General features: G+C 46.9%; 1 protein-coding gene across 1 annotated transcript in view; it reads right to left on the minus strand.

The window, feature by feature from the left end:
• CELSR3 (cadherin EGF LAG seven-pass G-type receptor 3) overlaps nucleotides 1-12914 on the minus strand; it is a 786585-nt gene that overhangs the window by 487236 nt on the left and 286435 nt on the right. Inside the window, exon 2 of the mRNA XM_078661784.1 lies at nucleotides 8573-9211. Within this exon, the coding sequence (XP_078517910.1) occupies nucleotides 8573-9211 (639 nt within the window). The remainder of the gene's footprint in view (nucleotides 1-8572; nucleotides 9212-12914) is intronic.

A 12914-nucleotide genomic window follows, 5' to 3' on the forward strand; every position in this document is an offset into this window, starting at 1 on the left:
CAGTGTGTATTTCTCCTTCACCGTTTTTTACTAAGATAGTTAACCACATCATTAAAATAATTTGTGGATTACCTAACCTTTTTTAACCTTCACTCACTTTGCACGTCTACACCACTCCTAGTACCCTCACACCCACATGCAACAACTGGCAGGAATAAAAGATCTCTGTTAAAGAGCCCCTTCATGGGTGCCGGTCAGACATTGCAGCGCCAGTCTGACGAGGAGCAAAACCCAGATGATAAAGCATGTCACCTAGCTTGCTGGGTGTGTGAGAGTTTTAGTTCCGAAAGGGGAATTTCCCCTCTTCCTTCCTCGCTTGGTTTTCTTAAACCTCCCTTCCTTTTGGGGAACTGTGTACCTCTCTTTGTCTAAGAGAGGAGATAGGACCCATGAATACTATGAGGATAGGCGAGTTGTTAGCTGCAAGCAGGAGCTGGCGATGAACCTGAACTAGTCCACCCTAGGGTCGCTTAGATCTCAAGGGATCCTTTCTACAGCACTTCCTGAACAGGGAGGGGAAGATATCCTATGGTCCTACCCAGGAAGCAATAGTGCATTAATATTAAACATGGACCTTGTATGGCACAGCACTCTTCTGGAAACCAGAGGGAAGAACACGTGATTGGATCTGCAGGGCAGCCTAATCTTCAATCTTTCTGAAACCATAACGTGCATTTGTGAAGCGCACATTCACCCAAGGATATCTTGGCGCTGAATATCAGATGCTTATTTTTACCCATCTCAAATATACTCATTTTATCGACCTCAGAAGGATGGAAGGCTGAGTGGACCCTCTGGGATTTGAACTCCTTACCCTGGATACATTAGTCCACTGAGCAACCAGACCCAGCCAGAGAAAAGGATCGACTAAATGAGGGAGAAGGTTTCTACTACCACTGAAATGGGGGGGGGGCAACCGGATTCACAAGACTCCCTGAGTTAGCTATTATGACATAAAACTAGGTGATAACATTGCTTGAATAGTTCGAATAAAGCACAACAGGTGTGCCCCTGAATATCGACTCAACAATATCGATGGGACAGAATATCAAAAATCAAATATCAACAGATAAGTAAGTCTAGATTTTCTATACCTAACTCCACATATGTGTACTTAGGTGTACGTAAGGGCAAGGTAAGTAGATGTGGAATAAGGAGTTGTAAATCTACACTTTCCTATACGCTCTCACCTTTTGATATGGTGCCCTACGATATTCAGTTCTCGATATAAGTAGGCCACGATATTGTTGGTGTCAATATTCAGAAGTACAATCAGCACAACAGGACTATATCGGCCACTGGCGTAGTCGGCAAGGAGGACATGGGCAGCCTACCAACTTTAAAAGAAACTTCAGACGCCAAATCTGAGGCTGAACAATACTAGTCGAAGATAACATTCGAACATTAATCGGTAGACTTAGTTTCTTTTAAATATTTCTACAGAGCAAATGTGCTTTCCACAAAAAGCGTGAAGCTAAGAACAGCATCACCTCAGCACAAGCCTAAAGAGGAATCCATCTGTTGCCCCGGAAAATGGACTTGAATACTGGACGAGAAGTAAACGTCTCCCCGATGAATCAAGATAACTAATTATTGGCTCCAAGTTGCTTTTGGTGAGTGGTGCAACGACCCACTGACAGTGTAAGTCAACGTGTGGTACGTACATCGCAGCCAATGAACCATGCAACTGGCTGATACGGCTGCCTAGCCCTCAGGGCGTTCCTGCAGCTACCTCAGGCGGGGTGATTTGACTCTAACCCCGATGCATCCTCCGCGATATCCCCGGGAAACACTCCCAGGGATACAGGGTTACTTCAATCTACACAGGAGCAGCGCAATCCGAATCAGCGAAACCCACAAACATCAGACGCGAAGGGCATCGTCGCTGGAACCATCTCAGCCACCCCTGAATAGGAATTGGAGCTAATCCCACTGGAGGCTTGGGGCGCGGGATGTGAGCTGCAGGGGTAGCATGGGAGGTAGAGGTGGAGGTTTAGGGTCATGTGCCAGAAGAGATACCAGAGGTCCAGAACGGCCATAGAGACGCCCTGGGAGAGGTGAAATATTCTGTGTATCAATTGAAGTGTGGGTGAGACGTAGAAAGACACTCAGAAAGAGGGAAGAGGGCAGGAAAAGGCACCTCCTAATGAAATCAGGAATCCCATAAGAGCACAATAGGACTTACAATGCTTGTCTCAGTTTTAGAAAGGAGCAATCATACATGCCAATAGACCCGATTCAGGCGGGAGACAACATTTTTCAAGCGAAAAACTGGTTTCGTCTGGTGGTCTCCGGCCTGAAATTGCCTCTGCTTCAATGAAAAATAATGGGGGGAAAACATTCTCCCGGTTATTTCTTAAAAAACCTCCCACTTTCCCCTTCTAAAATGTTGGCATGTATGGAGCATGCACAGACTAAAGTCCTTATAGCATAGTTTCATAAATGAAAGAGACACAATGAAAGGCATCAAAAGTGAGAAAACAGCAGGTGATCTATTTCTGTAGACGACAAAAATGACCCACAGGAGAATTCTTCATAAAACAGAGCAAACAGCAGCTGACAACACAGGAAATACAGCCTTCTCACTTACCACAAGAGGACCTTACCCATGATTCAATGCGCCTTGCACGTTTCATGAGAAAGTTAGCAACATTGCAGAAGAAAGACTGAAGTAGAAGTATGAGCTATCTAAAAGTCCCCAAAGCAGGATTTGAATTCACAATAAAAAGAAATAGTCAAGGGGCATGGCACAAAACTATCCTTATTCAATCGAAGACTCCGATAGAATCTTGTGCCCTCCAAGCCACAGCAGCCTGGCACGCATTTTCTGTGTCAAGGGTAGCCATGCTGGCTTTACCCCCCTCTGGTCACATATGCCCCACATCATCTTCCAGCTGCAGACAGAGCACCAGTGGAAATCAGCATACAAGGGAAATCTCAATTTAAGAACTTCCGCTTGGCTCCATTTGATCCAACTAGCCTTTCCATGGAATCATCATGAAATGAATAATGTCCTGGCATTACAGGGCACAAGAAATGCATAGATCAAGCTATGGACAATCACACCACTGTCATTAGCAAAGTCCCAAAACTCACAAGGCACAAACCCCTGCATGGGATACAGATCTTTAACCAATATCAGACATGAGGCTCGAGCCAGTCCTGACCCAGGCAGATGTGCTGAAGATCACACATCTAAATAGGAAGACACTGTAGTGTAGACCATCAGCACTGAATGTAGGAAAAATGGTGGAATTTCTCTGCATAAGTGAAGAATAAAGAATCATTTCTTCCACAATTTTCTATACACACTTGTGTATACAAGTATATACAAACACCCACTCGCATACATGTATTCCCTTCTCCCAGACGCATAATGTGGCATTCCATCCATTTGATCTCCTTATTTCAAACCAAATATGTTTGTAGTTCTGTCAATCCTTAAAATTATTGTTCATTGTTATCATGTCTTTTAATTGCCCAATACTTTTTATTTATCCTTGTAGTCCTCTTCCAATGCACCAAAGGCCGCAATGGCCAAACTGTGTTATATCAGAAGTTTACACTTGAAACTTCAGTCAGGAAGGACACATGATGAACAGTAACTCAACACCTGGCTTCAAGGTATCTCTTGTCTGCTTCCAGAGGGAAGTGAGATATTTAGAAATAGCCTGCTTGAACCCTGCACATCAATGATTTCATTTTTCCAAGGTGGATGGCAGCAAAACATTAGAATACATGCAATGAAGAAAGAGGTCAGCAGTGCAGACAAGAGTTCATTGGCACTTCCTTGGAGCTTTAGCCTTGAACATCTTAAGGCGCAAAGGTGAACCCCGGGTAGGAGGGGGGAACAGAAGGTGTCTCTCAGTGCTGGGGGGCTGAAGGACCTTACACCCATCCAGCCCCGGGTGGGGTGCATCACACAGTGTTCCTACACATGACCTGCATGATTTGCTGCTATAGAGAAGCATTTCTCCTGGGCACTGTGCCATGCTCTGCACTACTGGAACCTTTCACAAGTCCCTCAGAGGAACTGCCTGTCAAACCAACGCTAGAACATGGTGCTATGAAAGTCAATGTGAGCCAGCATCAGAGTGTACAAGGACCTCGAGGGCAGGGCAGAACCCGGCCTAAAACACTTCCACGCGATGCATCTTCCTGCTAGTTCTGGGTAACAGTACAGACAGAGATGGGACAGACAGACTGGATTCCCTCTGCCTCCAGGTCATAGAGGAAGGCCGAGTCCATACCAGATTTTCAGGTCAGCCACTAAGTAACTCGGGTTTCATTTCCATTCATTGTACGTAAATGCTATGTGGCTACCGTGAAAATCTGTCATGGATCCGGCCTCCAGGAACTACAATGGATACAGGACTCTTGGTGTTTGGAAAACATTTGTTTGCTTCTTGTAAGAAGCGAGAGTGGGTCCATCTTCACTCTTTGTCTAGGGATCCATGTTCCAAACAACAAGAACTCTCAGACTTCAGCACATGGAGCCCATCTTCACCTCGCACAACCTGCCATGGGTGAACCCATCAACATCTGGATCAACCTACTACAGGTGAACCCATCAACATCTGGCAAAACCTACTACAGGTGAACCCATCAAAATCTGGCAAAACCTACTACAGGTGAACCCATCAACATCTGGATCAACCTACTACAGGTGAACCCATCAAAATCTGGCAAAACCTACTACAGGTGAACCCATCAAAATCTGGCAAAACCTACTACAGGTGAACCCATCAAAATCTGGCAAAACCTACTACAGGTGAACCCATCAACATCTGGATCAACCTACTACAGGTGAACCCATCAACATCTGGCAAAACCTACTACAGGTGAACCCATCAAAATCTGGCAAAACCTACTACAGGTGAACCCATCAACATCTGGATCAACCTACTACAGGTGAACCCATCAAAATCTGGATCAACCTACTACAGGTGAACCCATCAAAATCTGGCAAAACCTACTACAGGTGAACCCATCAAAATCTGGCAAAACCTACTACAGGTGAACCCATCAACATCTGGATCAACCTACTACAGGTGAACCCATCAAAATCTGGCAAAACCTACTACAGGTGAACCCATCAACATCTGGCAAAACCTACTACAGGTGAACCCATCAAAATCTGGCAAAACCTACTACAGGTGAACCCATCAACATCTGGCAAAACCTACTACAGGTGAACCCATCAAAATCTGGCAAAACCTACTACAGGTGAACCCATCAAAATCTGGCAAAACCTACTACAGGTGAACCCATCAAAATCTGGATCAACCTACTACAGGTGAACCCATCAAAATCTGGATCAACCTACTACAGGTGAACCCATCAAAATCTGGCAAAACCTACTACAGGTGAACCCATCAAAATCTGGCAAAACCTACTACAGGTGAACCCATCAACATCTGGATCAACCTACTACAGGTGAACCCATCAAAATCTGGCAAAACCTACTACAGGTGAACCCATCAACATCTGGCAAAACCTACTACAGGTGAACCCATCAAAATCTGGCAAAACCTACTACAGGTGAACCCATCAACATCTGGCAAAACCTACTACAGGTGAACCCATCAAAATCTGGCAAAACCTACTACAGGTTAACCCATCAACATCTGGATCAACCTACTACAGGTGAACCCATCAACATCTGGATCAACCTACTACAGGTGAACCCATCAAAATCTGGCAAAACCTACTACAGGTGAACCCATCAACATCTGGCAAAACCTACTACAGGTGAACCCATCAAAATCTGGCAAAACCTACTACAGGTGAACCCATCAACATCTGGCAAAACCTACTACAGGTGAACACATCAAAATCTGGCAAAACCTACTACAGGTGAACCCATCAACATCTGGATCAACCTACTACAGGTGAACCCATCAACATCTGGATCAACCTACTACAGGTGAACCCATCAAAATCTGGCAAAACCTACTACAGGTGAACCCATCAACATCTGGCAAAACCTACTACAGGTGAACCCATCAAAATCTGGCAAAACCTACTACAGGTGAACCCATCAACATCTGGCAAAACCTACTACAGGTGAACCCATCAAAATCTGGCAAAACCTACTACAGGTGAACCCATCAACATCTGGATCAACCTACTACAGGTGAACCCATCAACATCTGGCAAAACCTACTACAGGTGAACCCATCAAAATCTGGCAAAACCTACTACAGGTGAACCCATCAACATCTGGATCAACCTACTACAGGTGAACCCATCAAAATCTGGATCAACCTACTACAGGTGAACCCATCAAAATCTGGCAAAACCTACTACAGGTGAACCCATCAAAATCTGGCAAAACCTACTACAGGTGAACCCATCAACATCTGGATCAACCTACTACAGGTGAACCCATCAAAATCTGGCAAAACCTACTACAGGTGAACCCATCAACATCTGGCAAAACCTACTACAGGTGAACCCATCAAAATCTGGCAAAACCTACTACAGGTGAACCCATCAACATCTGGCAAAACCTACTACAGGTGAACCCATCAAAATCTGGCAAAACCTACTACAGGTGAACCCATCAACATCTGGATCAACCTACTACAGGTGAACCCATCAAAATCTGGCAAAACCTACTACAGGTGAACCCATCAACATCTGGCAAAACCTACTACAGGTGAACCCATCAAAATCTGGCAAAACCTACTACAGGTGAACCCATCAACATCTGGCAAAACCTACTACAGGTGAACCCATCAAAATCTGGATCAACCTACTACAGGTGAACCCATCAAAATCTGGATCAACCTACTACAGGTGAACCCATCAAAATCTGGCAAAACCTACTACAGGTGAACCCATCAAAATCTGGCAAAACCTACTACAGGTGAACCCATCAACATCTGGATCAACCTACTACAGGTGAACCCATCAAAATCTGGCAAAACCTACTACAGGTGAACCCATCAACATCTGGCAAAACCTACTACAGGTGAACCCATCAAAATCTGGCAAAACCTACTACAGGTGAACCCATCAACATCTGGCAAAACCTACTACAGGTGAACCCATCAAAATCTGGCAAAACCTACTACAGGTGAACCCATCAACATCTGGATCAACCTACTACAGGTGAACCCATCAACATCTGGATCAACCTACTACAGGTGAACCCATCAAAATCTGGCAAAACCTACTACAGGTGAACCCATCAACATCTGGCAAAACCTACTACAGGTGAACACATCAAAATCTGGCAAAACCTACTACAGGTGAACCCATCAACATCTGGCAAAACCTACTACAGGTGAACCCATCAAAATCTGGCAAAACCTACTACAGGTGAACCCATCAACATCTGGATCAACCTACTACAGGTGAACCCATCAACATCTGGATCAACCTACTACAGGTGAACCCATCAAAATCTGGCAAAACCTACTACAGGTGAACCCATCAACATCTGGCAAAACCTACTACAGGTGAACCCATCAAAATCTGGCAAAACCTACTACAGGTGAACCCATCAACATCTGGCAAAACCTACTACAGGTGAACCCATCAAAATCTGGCAAAACCTACTACAGGTGAACCCATCAACATCTGGATCAACCTACTACAGGTGAACCCATCAAAATCTGGCAAAACCTACTACAGGTGAACCCATCAACATCTGGATCAACCTACTACAGGTGAACCCATCAACATCTGGATCAACCTACTACAGGTGAACCCATCAACATCTGGCAAAACCTACTACAGGTGAACCCATCAAAATCTGGCAAAACCTACTACAGGTGAACCCATCAACATCTGGATCAACCTACTACAGGTGAACCCATCAACATCTGGATCAACCTACTACAGGTGAACCCACCAACGTCTAGTATAACCTACCACAAGTGAACTAATCAACTTATGGCCCAAGCTGCCATAGGTGAACCCATCAACATATGGAAAAACCTACTACAGGTGAACCCATCAACATCTGGCATAACCTACCACAGGTGAACCCATCAACACCTGGCACAGTTAAACACATAAACATCTGGCACAGATAAACCAATGAACACCTGTCAGAGGTTAACTTATCCACATATTCTATCAAGACCACAAAGAATAAAATAACCAACATCTCCTTTTTAGCAGTGCACAATCCCAAACATCCCCTGTCTCAGAGAATATCCCTCATGTAACCCTCAAGGACATGCAGTGTGTGGCGGTAGAACTATGCATAATGCTGTTGTGATGCACAATGAGGTGACATGAGGTTGCTGTGTTCTGAATATCTGGCCTCTAAATTAGATGGGTTCTCCACAATTAATGCATTATCTTGAATCAATCCACTGACATTTCGCATCATAATCCCCCAAATGTCATCTTTGCATCCAGGCCACAGCAGCTGGGAGCCAGTCTCATTTCCATCCACACCATCTGTTGCACTCCTAATTGCACTCATCTTACAAAAGCCATTAAGCAAGAATCTGCCAATCACAGGATGTCCCGCCTTTCCCCCCTTCTATGTGGCCGATACAGTCTGGTATACAACGTAGGAACACTTGAAGAAAACTGAATATCATGTTCTTACCTGAGAACTGCTGCTGGCAGATGCAGGTGTAGCCGCCTTCCCTCCGGGCACACACGCCCCCGTTGTGGCAGGGGTTGGAGTAGCAGAGGTTGATCTCCGTCTCGCAGTAGTCCCCGGTGAAGCCCTGAGGGCAGCGGCAGCGCAGGCCCGTTATAGGGTGTATTGGCCTGAACAGAATGGACTCCGAGCTGATAAACGGAGCCGAGCTGTCGAATTTGAGCACCGAGATGCACTTCATGTAGTTCTCGCAGGGCTCCCGCAGGCAGACGTTGTCGTCGAAGGGCAGGACCTCCAGCATGGACACGGAGGTCAGCGCCATCCTCTTCATGTACAGCTGCTCCTGGAGGTCCTCCGAGCTGAAGAACTGGCCCCGCACCCCCGTGGGCACCAGGGCCGAGAAGCTGACGTTGAGGATGGCCCCACCAACATCGGTGTCATTCTGGATGTTGAAGATGAAGACGTCCTCCTTGGGGGTGGCCAGCACGGTGGCCACCCCCTCCAGGAAGCTGGTGAGCAGCGGGGACAAGAAGCGCTCCTGGGACATGTTCTCCAGCCGCACGGTGATGCTGTTGGCCAACATGTCCTCCGTGATGATGATCACCCTCAACACACACTGCGCCGTCACACTGTGGATCCCATCTGCGGAAGGAAGAGAGAGGGTTAGCATCACCTGGACTTTAGGATTCTGGATTTGTTTCAGAGCCTTAGCTTCACTTTAAACAGCAGAGATCTAAGATTCAGCTCTACGTCAAGGCATGAAGAAGTACAAAGCACTTACAGAAGACACTGTGTGTAACTGGTTTTACCTACAGAAGACACTGTACTCTGTGTGTCACTGGGTTTATAGAAGACAATGTAATCTGTGTGTTACTGGTCTTATAATAAACATTAGATGTACTCAGCGTAGAGTGGAGTATATGCACATGCAGTTGGGCTCACTGAAGTACAGAGGGACCAAAGATAAGATATTAACGTAAACGTTCAAATTACAGGTGTATTGGCAAGAACATACAGGTACATGCATCATTGTTGCCGTTTGCGATTCCTTAATTGCGAAAATTAAGGAATCGCAATTAAGGAATCGCAAACGGCAATGCATCAATAATTCGCAATTTATTTAGCGATTCCTTCATTTTCCTTAATTGCGATTCACAATTTGCGAATCGCAATTAAGGAATCCCTTCCAATTGATTCCTATGGGCCAAAAGGCCCATAGGAATGAATGGGAAGACAATCTCAATTTGCGATTCACAATTAGCTAATCGCAAATTGAGATTGCGATTTCAAGGGTGCAGGGGTGTCCAAAGGACACCCTGTTGCACCCCTGAAATCAATCTATGCACATATGTTGTGCACACACATGCCCTAGGGGCATGTGTGTGCACAACATGACAGTTTGAAAAATGCACAAAAATGCATTTTTTTAATATTTTCGCAAATTACCATGAGGTTCAACCTCATGGTAATTTTTTCCTCCTAATTGCGAATTCGCAATTTTTCTAAGTGTCATGCATTGCATTTAAGGAATCGCAAATTGCAATTCCTTAAATGCAATCGCATTTTCAGAAATTGCAAAAAATAGCGATTTCTTGTAGTTTTTGAATGATGCATCCCAAATAGTGATTTAGGAATCGCAAACGGCCGAATTTTGCGATTCGCACCGTTTGCGATTCCTAAATCACTTGATGCATGTGGCTGATAGTCACAATTTAGGATTTGCAAGCAAGCTGTGGTTGTATATCAGTACATTGCATTTTTAATATAACACTATCCTCTTATTGTAGTAAAAAATATCCACGATCAAACTAGCAAGATTTACTATTCTTAATTCCACATCTAAGTGCCTTGACGATATGTGTGTATACATCATCCAGCTACATAGATGTGGAGTTAAGTGTCACAAAGCTGTACATACCTATATATTCTTACCATCTTGATATTTTGGTTGTCGATATTTTTGCTACGATGTTATGCTAGCGCAATGTTATATGTTTGAAATTTGGGTACCATCCCCCAGCAATACCCCTTTGGCCAATCTTCAAGGACCTGGTCCACCAGCTGCAGCCTCAAAGGCCAATCACAGCTCAGATATACAAGAGGCAGCTGCTGCAGGACCACACTGGATCCTGTGAATCATACTCCACTTCCTGAAGCCTTCAGTCGCTGGGCCCCCCCTTGGCGCCTTCGTGGCCATCTACAGGTATCACGCCTCCTCCCCCTACCCAATGAGTGGTCAACACACGCAGGCGGCCATGCAAAGCGGAACCTTGCAATACTTCCATGGGGGTAATAAGAGGGGGAGGCCATCCTGTCACCGCTGAGGTGTGCGGTGCATGGAAGCCTAAACCACAGGTGAGCGCCGCACGCCAGTGCCAGGTCTGGGGGGTGGCGGCTCATTCATCATTCTGGAGGGAGCTAGGAAGCTGCATCTCCACGAGGAATACTGGCGGGATCCAGAGAATTACTCACCTGAGCTCCCCCCTTGCAGTTAAAGTCGCCTCTGCTAATGTGTCTCCCAACGGAGGGCGTCCCTCGCACACTGCCAGCAAGGACAGGAAGAAGCCTCGGGAAGTCCATTTATCTCAAACACAAAATCATTTCGCGCTCTCACAGTCTCTAGAATGCTCTGAGTCACACATACATCTATCAGCACACGGCTGGGTATCTGTCAGTATGAAGCGTGCTGGGTATCTGTCAGTATGAGGCGTGCTGGATATCTGTCAGTATGAGGCGTGCTGGGTATCTGTCAGTATGAGGCATGCTGGTTATCTGTCAGTATGAGGCATGCTGGGTATCTGTCAGCATGATGAGTGCTGGGTATCTGTCAGCATGAGGCGTGCTGGGTATCTGTCAGCATGAGGCGTGCTGGGTATCTGTCAGTATGAGGCGTGCTGGGTATCTGTCAGTATGAGGCGTGCTGGATATCTGTCAGTATGAGGCGTGCTGGGTATCTGTCAGTATGAGGCGTGCTGGGTATCTGTCAGCATGAGGCGTGCTGGGTATCTGTCAGTATGAGGCGTGCTGGATATCTGTCAGTATGAGGCGTGCTGGGTATCTGTCAGTATGAGGCGTGCTGGGTATCTGTCAGCATGAGGCGTGCTGGGTATCTGTCAGCATGAGGCGTGCTGGGTATCTGTCAGCACGAGGTATGCTGGGTATCTGTCAGCGTGAGGCATGCTGGGTATCTGTCAGCATGATGAGTGCTGGGTATCTGTCAGCATGAGGCGTGCTGGGTATCTGTCAGCATGAGGCGTGCTGGGTATCTGTCAGTATGAGGCGTGCTGGGTATCTGTCAGTATGAGGCGTGCTGGATATCTGTCAGTATGAGGCGTGCTGGGTATCTGTCAGTATGAGGCGTGCTGGGTATCTGTCAGCATGAGGCGTGCTGGGTATCTGTCAGTATGAGGCGTGCTGGATATCTGTCAGTATGAGGCGTGCTGGGTATCTGTCAGTATGAGGCGTGCTGGGTATCTGTCAGCATGAGGCGTGCTGGGTATCTGTCAGCATGAGGCGTGCTGGGTATCTGTCAGCACGAGGTATGCTGGGTATCTGTCAGCGTGAGGCATGCTGGGTATCTGTCAGCGTGAGGCATGCTGGGTATCTGTCAGAATGAGGTATGCTGGGTATCTGTCAGCATGAGGCGTGCTGGGTATCTGTCAGCACGAGGCGTGCTGGGTATCTGTCAGCACGAGGCATGCCAGGTATCTGCCAGCACGAGGCATGCCAGGTATCTGTCAGCACGAGGCATGCCAGGTATCTCTCAGCGTGAGGCATGCTGGGTATCTGTCAGCACGAGGCATGCCGGGTATCTGTCCGCATGAGGCATGCTGGGTATCTGTCAGAATGAGGTGTGCTGGGTATCTGCCAGCACAAGGCATGCTGGGTATCTGTCAGCATGAGGTATGCTGGGTAGGGGGCGTGGCTGAGCGCGCAATGGTGGACGACGTGCCTGGGTAGAGCTCCGTGAGAGGCTCCCCTACCACAGGCCATTTCTCCGTAAATACTGTCCGCTTTGCCCGCTAACTAGCAGCGAGTCAATATTGAACATCCTACTATCACCTGACGAAGTTTGGGATTGTTGGCTCCCGAGGAACTGCTCCGGCGGCCTGCGAGCGACTCTGCTCGGTGTGGTGCAACACTCGAGGTCGGGGATCCGCCTGATTGCTTGGGCCTCGCGCAGGGAGACGGCGACGCGCAACGGCGCTCTACATAGGATTCGGAGGAGTGGGTGAGCGGAGGACCTCCGGCGGCAAGACGGATTAGCCCCTGCCCGTTGTACAGCAGTGGGGGGGTGCTGGAGTCGCAGGGCCCACTGCCGCCGGGATTGCTTTCATCTCTGGGC

This window comes from Lissotriton helveticus, chromosome 9 (genome assembly GCF_964261635.1).
Source record: "Lissotriton helveticus chromosome 9, aLisHel1.1, whole genome shotgun sequence".
NCBI classification, from domain to species: domain Eukaryota; kingdom Metazoa; phylum Chordata; class Amphibia; order Caudata; family Salamandridae; genus Lissotriton; species Lissotriton helveticus.